General features: G+C 37.4%; 1 protein-coding gene across 5 annotated transcripts in view; it reads left to right on the forward strand.

The window, feature by feature from the left end:
- The window catches only part of MTRF1 (mitochondrial translation release factor 1), a 67,717-nt gene that overhangs the window by 12,462 nt on the left and 38,119 nt on the right, over positions 1–17,136 (forward strand). For 3 of the 5 annotated variants that reach the window (XR_013824806.1, XM_079902730.1, XM_079902733.1), the window contains exons 1-6: positions 5,932–6,169; positions 8,001–8,090; positions 8,918–9,343; positions 13,325–13,416; positions 15,201–15,282; positions 16,403–16,510. Coding sequence is in view for 4 of the 5 variants with exons in the window: in XM_079902730.1 (XP_079758856.1) it covers positions 8,926–9,343; positions 13,325–13,416; positions 15,201–15,282; positions 16,403–16,510 (700 nt within the window). In the remaining variant the exon portion in view is untranslated. Of the gene's footprint in view, positions 1–5,931; positions 6,170–8,000; positions 8,091–8,917; positions 9,344–13,324; positions 13,417–15,200; positions 15,283–16,402; positions 16,511–17,136 lie in introns of those variants that run through there. The other 2 variants (XM_079902731.1, XM_079902732.1) reach the window with 1 other exon arrangement.

Raw genomic sequence — 17,136 nt, forward strand, 5'->3', positions numbered from 1 at the left:
TTAAATGTTAAAAATTTAGAGCACTACCTGGTAAAGAATAAGTACTCAGTGAATGTTAACTACTATATTATTGTTACAGTTCACAGTTCTTTACCTGAAATACTTGGACCAGATGTTTTCGAACTTCAGGATGCTTTGGATTTAGAAAGGAAATGCATATACCATACATTATAACACTTTCAGCGGGATCTGGAGCAGCAGCCTGGAATCTAACAAACAAATATTTCTTTTTTTAATTAAATCAAATTAAATTTTATTTTTTATTGAAGTATAGTTGATTTACAATGTTGTGTTAGTTTCAGGTGTACAGCAAAGTGATTCAGACATATATTCTTTTTCAGATTCTTTTCCCTTGTAGGTTATTAGAAAATACTGAATATAGTTTCCTGTGTTATACAATAGGTCCTTGTTGGTTATCTATTTTATATACAGTAGTGTGTACATGTTAATCCTAAATTCCTAGTTTATCCCTCCCCCCATGAATAAATATTTCTTCATTAAAAATACGAATATTTATTCTAAGTGGGATAAATACAGATATAAATAGCCTCACTTCAGTCTCAGTTGGTATACCTGCCAAACTGGGTTTGGGTTAGGGCAGGTTTGGCCATCAAATAAGTTACCAAAAACCCTTCAGTTTTCAGAGATTTTCTGATGTTTGCATTGAAAACAAGGTTTTTCAGAGCTTTGGGGATATGAGAATTGCAGAGAATTGCCATATTACTGAAGTAAAAAAAAAAGATAAGATTGAAATAGAATTTGGAAATCCTGGATATTGTTCAGAAAGCAAAATTTTGAATTTGATCACTTCTCCACTTTGGCAAAGTTTTAATTTTTTCTTTTAAAAATTTCAAAGCAAGGGCAACAAATAGTTGATGAGGAAAAGTTTCTCTTTATAGAGATTCCAAATAATAAATGAAGTCAGAGGACTTCCCTCGTGGCGCAGTGGTTGACTCCACGCTCACAATGCAGGGAGCCCAGGTTTCATCCTTGGTCAGGGAACCAGATCCCACATGCATGCCGCAACTAAGAGTTCGCATGCCGCAACTAAGGAGCCTGCGAGCCGCGACTAAGTCCCGGCACAACCAAATAAATAAATAAATAAGTGAAGTCAGAATGATAAAATATCACCATTTTGCAACTTCTAATGGAATAATGGATCTAGGCAATCAAGAGCTTCTAGTATTTTAAAAAATCACAACTAAATATTTTGCATCTTCCTTTGTAAGTATCTAACCCACCTATGAATTAGTTTTGAAAAAAAAAAAAAGTAAATATGACTCTGTTCAAGCTTCCAGACCAGTTTATAGGAAATACAGGAAACAAAGGAACATGATAAACACCACAACACGAGTCTAGAAAAATCTAGACTGTGTGAAACTCCTCAAGGCCAAAGATCTGGTCTCTTCAACAAATATATTGCAAATAAAAAAAATTAAAAAGAGGGGGGATCCTGTAGATTAAAACAAACCAAGTATTATACATAGAAACAAATTGCAATGCATGGACCTTATTTGAATCTTGATATGAACAAGCAAACTGCCTCCCCCCGCCAAAAAAGAAAAAGACAAAAAATCTGGCACAATCAGGGAAATTTAAATACTGACTAGATATTTGATAATATTAAGAGCTATTTTTAATTTTTAGGAGTGATCATATATTTTAAAAGTCTTTATCTTCTGGAGATGTATACAAAAATATTTACAGATGAAGAGTTACGATGTCTTGTATTTGCTTCCAATTAATCCAGTGAGGATGAGAAGAGAGAGGGAGGAGGGAGGGTGAACACTAAGTTGATAATGTTGAGAATTCATGATGAGTGCACAGGGGTCATTTTACTGTTCTATTTTTGAACATGTTTGAAATTTTTCATATTAAAAAGGAAAAAAATAAAAAGATATATATCTACACACACAGAGAGTATAGATTACATTGTATTCCTCAAGGGAAGATTTGTATCTAAGTTGGAAAGTACTTTAATGCTTATAAAGGGTATTTGAAGACTACTGTTAGTAGAAAAAGATGGGAAAACTAAACTCATTGAAATGAAAATTTGAAAATGTATAATTCAAAACTGAAGGAAATAATTTAAGAAAAATATTTAGCCTGAAATTTAGGATGAAAAATGGAAGAGGTGAAATTACCAAGAAGTTGTAGGAGACAACACTAAATGAGCTTGTTAACAAAGCTGACCTCAGCCTAGGCTAATACCAGTTTATGGGGTAAAAGATGAGTTTCCAGGATCTACCCTTTTATTATTATTATTAGAGTAAAAGAAATACATCGTAAGTTGACATTTCAAGACTCCTTGAACACCTCTTGACTCTGAAAATAACTTGCGATCTAGTTTCATTAATGCCAGCAGGTGGCGTGTTCGTTAGCTTTATTTTTTTCAAGCTCCGAAAAATTTGAGAAGCAGTATGAACATGTGAAAATAAGAAATGCTCTTTTTTCATTCTTTATATTTCGCTTCTCTCGGGGAAAATAATTTATAAGGATACAAATGAAATAAACTCTGTTTTTCTACTTTTCCACCATATTGAGAGCTTGAATTTTGTATTAAATTGCTACCTGCTTTCACTTTTTCTATAGTAAAATATATCTGATTCAAATCCCAAGCCATTGCCAGTCTCAAGATGGCATTGGTCAAGAGCTAAGCTACCGGGAATCAGAAAGCCAGGTGTATCTTCACAGTGTGCTAAAAAACAATGTGTTATGGCTTGTGTGCTGAGATTTTATGTTGCTTTCAGTGCCACTGAAAATTTCCCAGATAGGACCAAAGTTTCAACTTAGCCTGGAACAATCTCTGCACTCACCCTTGTCTAGCTCCCCAAAGAATGTCCAGGGCTGAGGAAAGTCTGGTGCTCTGCTTCTCTCGGGGTAAGCCCTAAGCAGACAGTTTACTGATGTGAAATCTCTGCTGAAGGACACAAATCGACCTCTTGTTAGTACTCTAGACGCGAGTGTCCTCAGAATCTTTAAAAGAATCCGGAGGTCTCTGAGAGGAAGTTAAGTGAAAATCCCCATTCCCTACCGCTTTGGGTTTGGGACTGATTTGCTCTAAATGGAGATGAAAAATGACCCCACGTATTTTGTTGTGTTAGCATGCTCCAAGTTGGAGGAGGGGAACACAGGTCATTTAGTTTCTGACAAAGAGATACCAAATCGTCAGTGCCCATTACAAATTCATTCAACAAGGAAAGTATTCATAGTTGACTTTATTGTGAGAAATATTTCAGACATGGTAGTGCTTGTTTCTAGTTTAATCAAAATGCTAATTCATTTTCCCCCACTGAATCAACCTCTTTTATTACTATTTCTGGAAACTTTTATTCTGTAATATATCAGACTTCTTGCAAATAGAAGTTGTTTAACTTCATAGAACAATTTGAGAATAATAACTTCCATAAGGCTTTTCAATCAAACATGAAAGAATGTCTTTTTTCTTTTATAGCTTTCTTGTTTATAATACCCATCACAAAATTTCAAGAAATTCATAGTACTATGAAAAGGAAAATAGATCCACCAGATTTTTCTTTCTTTTTTTTTTTTTTTGGCTGCACTGCACGGCTTGTAGGATCTTAGTTCCCCGACCAGGGATTGAACCCAGGCCACAGCAGTGAAAGCACCAAGTCCTAACCACTGGACCACCAGGGAATTCCCTCTTCCAGACCTTTAAATATGCATTATATACTTTTTAAAAAAATTAGTTAATTAATTATTTATTTTTGGCTGCATTGGGTCTTCGTCGTTGCACGCAGACTTTCTCTAGTTGTAGTGTGCAGGGGCTACTCTTCCTTGCTGTGCGTGGGCTTCTCATTGCAGTGGCTTCTCTTGTTGCGGAGCACGGGCTCTAGGCACGCGGGCTTCAGTAGTTGTGGCACGAGGGTTCAGTGGATGTGGCTTGTGAGCTTAGCTGCTCTGTGCAGTCTTCCCGGACCAGGGCTCTGACCCGTGTCCCCTGCATTGGCAGGTGGATTCTTAACCACTGCACCACCAGGGAAGTCCCACATACATTTTTTAAGTGAAATAGTTTGATGAATTTTTTAAACATTCTCTTTCACTTAATAATATATTGTGGACATCTTTGCATATTAATAAATATAATTATAACCACATTACTTTCTTTAAAAACACATGGAGGAGGAAGCAATATTTATAGTCTTTAGGGATTTTCTTTAAATTTAGAAATAACATTCATAAAGTGTATAACGTTTCATGTATATCTCAATAAATGTTTACATATGTAAATGTCTTTGCTTGGGCTGCCATAACAAAGTACCATACTGAGTGGCTTAAACAACAGCAATTTATTTCTCACAGTTTTGGAGGTTGGAAAGATCAAGGTGCTGGCAAGGTAGGTTTCATTCTGAGGCCTCTTCTCTTGGCTTGTAGGTGGCTGCTATCTTGCTGTGTGCTCACCCCCTGACCTCTTTTTGCTTGTTGAGGGAAAGAGGGGGGCAGAAAGAGACTACACAAGCTCTCTGGTCTCTTCCTGTAAGGGCACTAGCCCTATCAGATTAGGGTTCCCTCTATATGACCTTATTTAACCTTAATCACCTTAAAGGCCCTATTTCCAGTGGGGTCATACTGGGGGTTAGCTTCAACATACTGAATTTGGGAGGGATTAGTCCATGGCACTAAAGCTTATTTTTTAAGAAGGAAGTTTTATATATATATCAAAATAAAGAATTAAAATATTTTGTTGGATAATTTAGGAGAATGATTTATGTGGGTACTTTGGTATTCGTGAGAGCAAAGATTTTTGTCTTTTCTGTTCATTGCTGAAGTCTCATGTCTAGAATAGTGATTAACACATAACTGGTGCTCCGTGTTTACTGCATGAAAGACTGAATGTTTTCTTTTCTTTTTTCTGGAGGAGGGAGGCAGTATCACAGTTTAGGAGCCATAGATCATTAAGACAGATTGTCTTCATTGAATCTCAGCTCTATCACTTACTAGTTCTTTTACCTTGGACAAGTTACTTAAACTCTCTGTGCCTTAGTTTTCTCTTCTGCAAAATGGGTATTTTAGGGTTGTTGTAAAGATTAAATTAATTAATAAATAGGCTTAAGCCATTTAGAGTAGTAGCTAATATGTAGTTGGTAGAAGTAGATACCTTGAAATAGGCAATACATGTTAGATATTTATATTTATGCCTAATTCTCCTTTTTATATATGTGGTCATAAACTAAGAAAATATCTTGTGAAGTTGGTAATGTGGAATTCTTTTTGCCTCTGCTTTTCAGGAAGAAATACTAGGGCACAGAGGTCAAATGACATGTAAATGTGTATCCTACTTGAATATTCAAAGTAAGGCAATATATTTGCATTTTCCTGGAATTGTTTATTATTTAGGATTTTTAATGCTTTCCTTAATTGATGGTTTACAAGCTACAAACTTAAATTGAGCCCCCAAATTGTGTTTATGTATACAACAGCTATAAATTCACTAAGTTGTGGCTATATATAGTCTCTCATATTTTGGATCCTCCTTATGATTTAAAAAAATACAACTTTATAGTCTCAATTAGTCATTAGGTATCTTCTCAGGCAATGGAAGCTGAAAGTACAAGTATTAACATGCAGAATCCTGCACATTTTTGAATGATGAAAAGGGATCCTCATTTAAAAAAATCAGGAATCTCTGCTCTAGTGGCTCTATATACACGAAAATTCTTGTATATCTTGATCTCTTAATCAGAACTGCAGGGAATCTCCCTTTTGGGCTTGCCTGGAACTGTGAAAACCAAAGCTCCACCTTTGGCCTAGGGGGTTGGAGGCTGGGCGTTCGTCCGAGATAAACTACAACTCCCAAGATTCCCGGGTGGGGAGCTCTTGGGAGTTGTGGTTCAGTGAACACTGCGGCACCAATGCCCCTGCACCTCCCCTCCCCCTTCCATCGTAACCTACACCCTGGGCTCAGAATCCGGATGAGTAAGTCGCCTGGTCATCTCTCTCGTGGGAATTTTTCTCGCTTTTCCATTTTTCTCTTTTGTTTCCTCTGTTAGCTTATTGTTAGGCACACGCAAGGACTACTCTTCTGGAGAAGAGTCGAGACGGAAGAGGCGGGATCAAGCTCTAAGCCGGAAGGGGTGAACCTGGCAATGAAAGTGATCCGGTGCCTGTCGGGCTGAAACGTAGTGGACCACAGAAGGTTCAGACCTCCGTAAGGAAACCTAACGTCCTTTCTGTCCTTTTTTTTTTTTTTTTAACGTGCTCACAGTTCACTTCTCTTTTCTGGTCTTAAAAGTCTATTTTCCTTCTCCAGCTTTTTTTTTTTTCCCCATGGTGTCTCCCTATGGGATCACTCCGTATACCGAGTTAGTGTGGCTTACACGTGATCCTCTCGTGCCGGCTTAGTGTCACTTCTGACTTGCCAAGGCTGAGAGTTGTCCCTAGAGTATCATTTTATTTTTAATTTTCATTTATTTATTTTTGGCTGCGTTGGGTCTTCGTTGCTTCGCGCGGGCTTTCTCTAGTTGCAGCGAGCGGGGGCTACTCTTCGTTGCGGTGCGCGGGCTTCTCATTGCGGTGGCTTCTCTCGTTGCCGATCACGGGCTCCAGGCGCGCAGGCTTCAGTAGTTGTGGCGTGAGGGCTCAGTAGTTGTGGCTCACGAGCCCTAGAGCGCAGGCTCAGCAGTTGTGGTGCACGGGCTTAGTTGCTCCGCGGCATGTGGGATCTTCCCGGACCAAGGTTTGAACCCATGTTCCCTGCCTTGGCAGGCGGACTCTTAAACGACTGGAAAAGAGTCACCAGGAAAGCCCCTAGAGTATCATTTTAATCCTGTTACTGTCGGGGAGTGATGGAGAAGGCTTGCTATTCTCAGGTATAGATAAACCTAGAAGATAAATGTCTTGGGATTTACTTAACATTGAGGTTCATGACCTTGAGGGTTGCTTTTTCTACTATTTCTAAAATGGAAATTTAGCTAGAGGTGTTTTAACAAAAATCTTTTTGCTATTTTTTTTGTTACGTCCTTTTTCAAATGGACACACTTTCTGTGACTAGATGTTGTTTTAGACCAGGGTTCTTGGCCTCCTTAATCAATAGATATTGATCAGAGGCCAGACAAGAAATTCAGGCAAGGCTATATCGTGGCCCCTGCTGCAGCAGAGGGGAGTGAGCAGGTTCCTTACATGGGGTGAGGGTAGGCGTGTGTTCAGGGATCCAGCAGAGGGGTGGCTTAAGTGGTCTACCCATCCCCTTGGCTACGTTGTGTGCAGGGGGCATGCGCAGTACCCTGCTTTTGCTCCCCACTCTCTGCTTTTGCTGCCAGCTCTTCAGAGGTGCCAGTTGGGCTTTTTGGTCTCCTTTTATCTAGTTGTTCAGAATTTGCCCCAACTGCCCATGCACACAGTTATTTTTAGCCCGTATTCGTTTCTTTGTATTTTGTTGCTTAAGGAAACATTTGTCCAGGTGCAAGCATTGCAGCACTGCAGCAAAGGGTCCCAGGTCCCAGCTTGTCTCAATGTGAAGACAGGCAGAAACTCCTGCTGGAGGACTGTAACATTTGTGGCTACTGTGCCTTTGTGCATGCTTCCTGCAGTCCTTTTCTCAATGTGATTCAGTATGTTAAATTTCCTTAGTACAACCCTGCAAACTGTGAATATTTTAGAGACTATTCTGAATATTTTATTTCTTAGGAGATAACAATATCCAAGTTAGCAGACTTACAAATGATCAAATGAGCTAATATATGACTACACCTAACGTAGTAGAAACACTGGAGACAATAAAGGTTGATTCTGATCAATTTTGACCCTTATTTCAACTTTGAACCTCAGGATTTTAGGGGCAAAGTATTTCTCTTAGAACACTTTATCTTCTCTTTCTTACTCAGTAAAACCATTATGTACATTTGTTATCTCTTTTGATTATCTCTGTTAGAAGGAAGAACAGATAATTATTATTGTACATAAGTAATTTCACCTAACATGTAATTTTTTAAAGTAATTTTTCTTCCTGATTGTAAAAGTAGTATGTGCTACATGTATAGGAAACTTGGAAAACACGAAGAAGTAGAAAAAAAAAGGAAGCAAAAGGAATCCATCATCCCACAACTAGAGATCATCTTACTAACGTTTTGGTATGTTTTTAGTTTTCTTTTTTCAAAATAAAGCTCTTCCTCAACTTATGATGCAGTTATGTCCCCATAAACCCATGTATTCCATATACTGTAGACAAATTTGAAAGCCTAATTGAGATTATATTGTTTTGATTCTGTTTTTTTCATTTAATATAATTATCATCATTGTCTTTTTTTTTTTTTTTACCAAACTTTCTACTTTCTTAGTCTGTCAGTGTGTAAATTTTCCGTCCTTTAGGATCTCAGTTAAAAGGGAAGCACCTTCGAAGAGCGATTGCATAGTTGGGAATGAAAAGCACTGAAGTCTGAACAGGCAAGCTGCATTCACCTCAGCTCTGCCTCTATCTGGCAGAATGAATAATCATGATTAAGTTACTTGACTTCCTTGGGCATCTGGATACCTAAGAATTAGACAAGGAAGTAGTGTTTCCTTCAAACTTTAAAAATCTATTAATATACAAACCATCTAAAGTTTGCATGATTATTTCATACTTGTCAAGAGCTTATTCACACACTCAATTTTAGATTCTGGGTACTTTCTAGAAAATAGCTGATTTAACCCATTCTATTGATATATTTATTAGTTACACTCCTACTCATTTGCCTTAGTTAATTATATATGTTGAATGGGTAGAAAACAGCACTACCTTCATTTATTTTGTTATATTCACAGATTTGAAGATTCGTTTTCTTCTTGTGGGTTATTGAATTTAGGGACTGTGTTTGGAGCTGGCTGAGGCAGTGAACTGAGCAAGATTTCTTGAGGCTCCTTCAGCTTTTATATCTGTGGAGTTGATATTTCTCAGATTGTGTTTATTTTGTTTCAGATGCTGAAATGAATCGTCACCTGTTTGTTTGGCTTTTTAGACATCCGTGTCTTAATGGTCACCACCAGTGCCATGTCCATCTCCATTCTCATCAACTTACACAGATACCTCTTGACACAAGGCTGTGGGTTTTTAGACGAAACAGGAATCACATTCTCCATTGTCTGTTAAGTGAGAATTGGTCCAGGAGATATTGTCATCAAGATACCAGGATGCTCTGGAAGCATAAAGGACTACAGAAATACATGGAGGACCTGAGTAAGGAGTACCAAACACTTGATCATTGTTTGCAGCATATCTCTGTGAGTGAAGGGGACCGGAGGTCCTTGAATCAACGGCATGCTGAGCTGGCTCCGCTTGCAGTCATTTACAAAGAAATTCAGGAGGCTGAACAAGCCATTGAAGAATTAGAATCAATGTGTAAAAGTAGGTAAAAGATGTGTGTGTACAAGTACAGGATTGATTTTCTAAGTTAAAGGTATATTGAATACAGTCTTTTAAAAAGCCTGCACATAGTAAGCCCTGCACTTGGAAAGGACAGGACTCTGTACTCTGGGTGTTTGAAGTATTTCAGCTGCTAAAGAGCAACTACTAAGAGACCGAGGTCCTTGTGGTACTTGCCAAGAAGCACTTAGGGTCTGGGAGACTAAATATTGACCTTTTCAGAATTTTTAATTTATTAATAGATCTTTATTGGGCACTGTCCTATGTGCTACATACCAGGGACACAAAAATACAATTCCTACCCCGTCAGAGGGCTTATATGGTATGGGTATTATTTCATCACCCCAAAAAGAAACCCTGCACCCTTTAGCCATCTCATGCCAATCCCCCCCATCCCTGCCAGCCCTAGACAACCACTAATCTACTTTCTGTCTCTACACAGTTACTTATTTCAGGCATTTTATATAAATGGAATCATACAATATGTTACCCTATGTGACTGGCTTCTTTCACTTAGCATATGTTTAAGGTTCATTTATGTTGTAGCATGTTTCTGTACTTCATTTCTTTTTATTGCTGAATTATGCCCCATTGTATAGATATACCACATATTATTTATCCATTCATCAGTTGTTGGTTATTGAGTTTTTCCACTGTTTTGGTTATTATGAACAATGCTGTTATGAACATTTGTGTACAAGTTTTTGTGTAGACATATATTGCTCAGTTGTGTGGTAACTCCATGTTTAACCTTTTGAGGAACTGTCAGACTGGTTTTCCAAAGTGACTGAACCATTTTACATTCCATCCTCAGTGTATGAGCGTTCTGGTGTTTCTACATCCTCTCCAACCCTTGTGATCCGCCCTTTCGATTCTAGCCTTCCTGGTGTGTGTGAAGTGGTATCTTACTGTGGTTTTGACTTGCATTTCCCTGATTAATGGTGTTGAGTGTCTTTTTATGTGCCTATTGGCTGTTGTATATCACCTTTGGTTAAATGACTGTTTAGATCCTTTGCCCATTTTTTAATGGAGTTGTCTTTTTATTATTGAGTTGTAAGAGTTCTTTATATTACAGATACAAGTTCCTTATCAGATATATTATTTGCAAAAATTTTCTCCCATTCTGTGGGTTGTCCCTTGAAGCACCTCAGTTTTTAATTTTGATGATGTTCAGTTTATCTTTTTTTTCTCTTGTTTGTGTTTTGGTGACATATCTAACAAATTATTGCATAATCCAAGGTCACAAAAGTTCACATCTGAGTTTTCTTCCAAGGGTTTTATATTTTTAGTCCTTACATTTAGGTCATTGATCTATTTGAGTTAATTTTATATATAATGTGAGAGGTGTTAATTTTTAATTTTAGTATCTCTTAATATTTTATTGCCTTAACATTTTTTCTTTTATGAAAAATTTCCAAAATATACAGAAGTTGAGAGAAAAGTATAATGGACTAACCTGGGATTCAACATTTATCCAAATTTTTTTTTTTTTTAAAGGACATGAGCCCTCTTTTTTTTTTTTTAATATTTATTTATTTATTTGGTTGCACTGGGTCTTAGTTGTAGCATGCAAACTCTTAGTTGCGGCATGCATGTGGGATCTAGTTCCCTGACCAGGGATCGAACCCGGGCCCCCTGCATTGGGAGCATGGAGTCCTATCCACTGCGCCACCAGGGAAGTCCCGATCCAAATTTTGCTATTGGCTTTTATTGTATTTTATTTTTAATATTTATTTATTTGGCTGCACCGGGTCTTAGTTGCAGCACACCGCATCTTCAGTTGCAGCATGCGGGATCTAGTTTCGTGACCAGTGATGGAACCCAGGCCCCCTGCATTGGGAGCACAGAGTCTTAACCACTGGACCACCAGGAAAGTCCCTTGCTATTGGCTTTTAGTTTAATTTATAAACTTTCTTTTGTGCTCCATCCTGTTTCATTAAGCCTTAGAGATGTTAAGCAGCATCGAGGCCAGTCACAGCTATACCTGTAAAGTCCTGGATGTCCAAAGCCTTACCTTTTTCTGCCTCCTATTAGTGGTCTGCGAGTCTCTCACTTTTTTTTTGGCCATGAGGCATGCGGGATCTTAGTTCCCTGACCAGAGATTGAACATGTGCCCCCTGCAGTGGAAGTGCAGAATCCTAACCACTGGACCGCCAGGGAATTCCCTCTCACCTCTTTTAATGAGGATTATTTTTTACTCTTTCGCATAATGCCACTCAAATTTGTAATTAATTAGTTTGGGAAAGTTGCTTGCACATAATAGGAGCTTACTAAATGCTTTCCAAATTAAATTGACATAACCTCTTTCAGCCACGTTTGTATCATGTGTAATATTAGTATGGCTTGACTATCATCCTTTGGCTTCACTCCCCTCTGTAAAACAAGTATGATTGCCTTTCTCTGTTTTATATTCTGATCCATTATGTAATTGTCTTAACTTCAGTCCCTTTCCCTGTTTTTTTTAAACGACATGAGCCCTCTTTTTTTTTTTTTAATATTTATTTATTTGGTTGCACTGGGTCTTAGTTGTAGCATGCATGTGGGATCTAGTTCCCTGACCAGGGATCAAACCCGGGCCCCCTGCATTGGGAGCATGGAGTCCTATCCACTGCGCCACCAGGGAAGTACAGGGCCTGTGTCTTACTCATCTTTATTTCCTGCGGCACCAAACATAAGGTGTAATAGACTCTTGAATCTGTTGATACAGTGAAATTGAACTAGATTGGATCTTACAGTTCAGTAAATAATAAAAAGCCACAAAAATAATTTTATATGATTGCAGATCAGCAGGTTTTTCTGGTACCTCTGACCTGAGACTTATGTGCACAAGGTGAGGCCAGTAGCGATACTACAATTCTGCAACAGGTGATCCATAATTAGAATTGAGTTCAGGTGGCCCCTTATCTAGGAGCCTTCCTTAGGGGTTGAAGTCTGGGTTAGACCACCCTTTAGGCCTTGATGGTCCTGCCCACACCACATACTGTAATCAAGTGAATGTGTCCACCTTTCCCACCAGACTGAGCCACTTTAGCCCTGAACCATGTTTTATTCATCCTTGTGTCCCCAGCAACTGGCAGAGTATTTAGCACAGAGTAAGTGTGAAATGTTGAAAGCAGGAATGAGGCATAGAATCCCGCCAGACCCCCATGACTTCCATGACTAGAAAAGAATTTTAAAGAGCCTTCTCTCCTGTATGAGTCTTCATTTCTATTTTCTTCTTTATTTTTAAGAATTAAAAATTTCTACCTCATCTAGCACACATCACCAGTGACAAATGGAATCTCTGGGCATCTAAAGCAATGGAGTCAAAGGTTATGGGATCCACCCTACTTGGCCACTATCTCATTGATAGCTTGTGTTATTAGAGCTCCATGATTTAACTTTCTGCTTTGAAATGATGTGAAAATGACTGTTCTTTCCATAAAGCAGAGGCTTGCAAGGATGTGTGGTTTTTTGACCCATGTGGTGTTTTTAAAAAATGTTTACTAAGTATGAACATTTCAAGAGCTTTCAGAATTTTAAAGAGGTCTTATTTCTGACTTCTCTTGAAAAAAAAAAAGAGGTTCTAGCCATGCTACATTACTCACAGTGTGCTGGGTAATGGCTGCCAGCTTTAGACAAGAAACGGTCACCCCAGTTTACCCTGAAACTTAGCTTATTCGGGTTTACATTTAATTAGCCAGTCCCTTTTTTAAACCTGTTTGATTTATCACTGATTTCTATAATTACTTACAGACATTCAAATCACCAGCTCATTGGGGCAAGATCGTATTTGTCTTCACACTGAGTTTTTTGGACACACTTAGCAAATACTTTACATTCTCTAACTATTCTGTTCTTTTGTATAATCCCTTGCCTTCACAACTGAAATAAAACCTAGTAGGTAGAGATTAGATAGCTATTTAAGAATTTCTTTGTAAGTATTTAAACATTTTTACCATTATTTCTGTCGATGGTTTGTAGGTCTAAATAAAGAAGATGAAAAGCAGTTACAAGAACTTGCTTTGGAAGAGAGGCAAACCATTCTTCAGAAAATCAACATGTTATACAGTGAGGTATGTTTTAAGAGGTAAACTAATCTCAGCAATGTTAATGTAAAGGAATACTATTCTTGCTAGACTATGTTTTGCTGCTCAAAGTATTTTCCAAACACCAGTTGATTAAGTCTTCTCTTATGATGATTGATAATATTGGGTTTAGTGCTGTCATTTACTACAGAATGAGATTGAAGAGATTGTGTTGGCAAGGAACGAAACCAACCCCCCCCAGACAAAAGTATTCCAAAGCTGAATCTATTAAGTTACCAGACAAGGGAACACATGCTAGTGAAGAAATTTACTTCAACATGGAGTAGAGTCAGGGGGTTTTAAGTCTTAGAAAGAGGGAGTGGTACATGGTAACTGGGTTAATTAAGGATTGAAAATTTGCATTCAGGATAGAATGGAATGAATCCAAGGGCATAGAGACAGTGGGTTAATACAAGTCTTTAGTCCCTTCTAGCTCAATGGATGGTTTGTCTAAAAGAAAATGAAAATACGGTGCTATGTACTATGTTCCCCTTTGTCATATTTGCCATCCTCCTACCTTCAGTCTTCCCTACCCTGGGAATCCAGTAGAGAGACGTTTTTTCCTTGAATTATAGTTGATTTACAATGTTATGTTAGTTTCAGATGTACAGCACAGTGATTCAGATATACATATATCTTCTTTGTCAGATTCTTTTCCCTTATAGGTTGTTACAGAATATTCAGTATAATTCCCTGTGCTATACAGTAGGTCCCTGTTGGTTATATATTTTATATATGGTAGTGGATGTATGTTAATCCCAAACCCCTTTTCCCTTTGGTAACCATATGTTTGTTTTCTATGTCTGTGAGTCTATTTCTGTTTTGTAAATAAGCTCATTTGTATCTTTTTTTTTTTAGATTTCACATACAAGCAGTATCATATGATATTTGTCTTTCTCTGTCTGGCTTGCTTCACTTAGTATGATAATCTCTAGAGGGACTTTTTGAGGATGAGGATGGAGGTATCAGTTATTGTTTTCACTGATTTAAACAGCTAGTCAAAAGCAGATGTAGGACGTCTGACTCTTAGTCTACTATTCTCTCCTGCAGGCTATATCATTTCTAGCAGAGATGGACTATTTCAAAAATTGTCGGTAGGGGGAATCATGACACATAGATACTTTCAGTTTGATTTGAAAGACCTTTTAGTAATAATAAAGTTGCTTCCCTTTTCTTCCTAAGAGGTAAGTTGGTTGCTTTCTTTATTAGAAAGCCCCTTTTTTTCTTGTCACACTGAGAAACTATTTGAGCCTTACCTTGGGAATCCTCAATCTACTCTTTAAACAGCAACTCTGCTGAGAAGACAGGGCACGGCCTGGTGGCCGTCCGCTGTCATTTATTGTGGGAGAGAATATATAATCATATGTTAAAAGTCCTCATTTTCTCCAAATGAAGACTTTCAGAGCTTACTTCTTTCATTAGATGAAAGAAGCTACTGTTTAAGACTAATCAGAAGCAAAATTTGAAGAAAATTGAATGGAACACTGGACTTTGATCTAAACTTTTGCATTTTAGAAAATTAAGATAATTTGATAGCATTGTAGAAAATATGCCAACAAGTAACTTCATTGTTAACATGAATCATCATTTATTTTAGGCCTAATTAGGTCTACTTATTAAAGCATTTTAGGACCAGACCTCTTTGAGATGGTCTATGATTTTGTTAATTACTGATTTTTTAGTATTTGGGGGTCTTTTATCTAAGTTCAAGGAATAGCAGTATACCATGGAAAATATACACACTAATACTGATTTTTTTTTTTCTTTTTCAGCTTCTCCAGAGTCTAGTGCCAAAGGAGAAATATGACAAAAATGATGTTATTTTAGAGGTGACATCTGGAAGAACTACTGGAGGTCAATAAAATAATTTTATCATAAATGATCTTAAAAAATACTTAAATGTTACCTTGATATGACACACTGTAACTTTAAAAGTCTGTTAAATGTGTTTCACTTCGGAAGTAGTCATTTCTCAACTCCTAAGGGGTTTTTACTTAAGGAGGACTCTCTAAGAAATTTGTGCTGATTTTTAAAAAATTTTTTATTGAAGTATAGTTGATTTACAATGCTGTGTTAGTTTCTGGTGTACAGCGTAGTGATTCAGTTAGAAATGAATATTTTTTTCATATTCTTTTTATTTTGGTTTATTACAGGATATTGAATATTTTCTATCCTACTGTGCTATACAGTAGGACCTTGTTGTTTATCTATTTTATATGTAGTAGTTTGTATCTGCTAATCCCAAACTCCTAATTTATCCCTCCCCACCCCCTATTCCCTTTGGTAACCATAAGTTTGATTTCTATGTGTGTGAGTCTGTTTCTGTTTTGTAAATAAGTTCATTTGTGTCATATTTTAGATTCCACATGCAAGTGATATCATATGGTGCTTGTCTTTCTCTTTCTGACTTACTTCACTTAGTATGATAATCTCTAGGTCCATCCATGTTGCTGCAAATGCCATTATTTCATTCTTTTTTATAACTGAGTGGTATTCTATTGTATATATGTACCACATCTTTATCCATTCCTCTGTTGATGGACATTTAGGTTGCTTCCATGTTTTGGCTATTGTAAATAGTGCCGCTATGAACATTGGGGTGCATGTATCTTTTCTTATTAGAGTTTGCTTCAGATATATGCCCAAGAATGGGATTGCTGGGTCATATGGCAACTCTATTTTTAGTTTTTGAAGGAAACTCCATACTGTTTTCCAGAGTGGCTGCACCAATTTACATTCCCACCAACAGTGCAGGAGGGTTCCCTTTTCTCCACACCCTCTCCAGCATTTATTGTTTGTAGACTTTTTGATGATGGCCATTCTGAGCAGTGTGAGGTGATACCTCATTGTAGTTTTGATTTGCATTTCTCTAATAATTAGCAACGTTGGGCATCTTTTCGTGTGCCTACTGGCGATCTATATGTCTTCTTTGGAGAAATGTGTGCTGACTGAATATTTTTATATTTTCTCTTAGGTGATATCTGCCAACAATTTACCCGGGAAATATTTGATATGTATCAGAATTATTCAAGCTACAAACACTGGAAATTTGAACTTCTGAATTATACACCAGCTGATTATGGTAGGTGTGTTTGAGGATTTGTCCATAGATGATGCTGGAAGTTGTTTTTCTTCTGATATTGATTAGAACCATGTTGTCCCATTTTTTAAAACATTTGACCTATATCTACTAAATACTGTGACATGGGCTCATCAATCACAGTGGCTTACTATAGTAGAATTCTTACTATGGGAGAAGAGAGTGGGAGGGAAAGAAGTATCCTCCTAGGAAGGAGTATCTGAATTAGAGAAACTTTCCCTGTGGAGGGTTGATATATGCCTTGCCTGAAAAATCATTGCTCTGTTGTTCAAAGCCAAGGTGTATTAAGGTTTTTACTCTGAAGTACTAATGATGTGTTGGAGGTTTATGGGAATGCAGAAGAAGTTAGTCATTTGTCTTTATTTTCAAGAAGCTCCCATCCTAGTTGGGCTGATAAAAACTTAGACAACATAAACAATAAGAACCAATGTGAGTCTTTAAACTTTTAAATACTCAAGTATGTTAAATCAGAACATCTGATATAATTCTTTTTTGTTCAATTCTCTTCATCCACCTGGAAGTTCTTGTCTGCTTGGTTACTCAAAGATACACTATAGTAGACAGAGGGCCGATGAATAATAACCCACAAATTATCAAAGTGGGGAAAG

The sequence above is a fragment of the Stenella coeruleoalba genome (assembly GCF_951394435.1).
Source record: "Stenella coeruleoalba genome assembly, chromosome: 18".
In the NCBI taxonomy this organism is placed as follows: domain Eukaryota; kingdom Metazoa; phylum Chordata; class Mammalia; order Artiodactyla; family Delphinidae; genus Stenella; species Stenella coeruleoalba.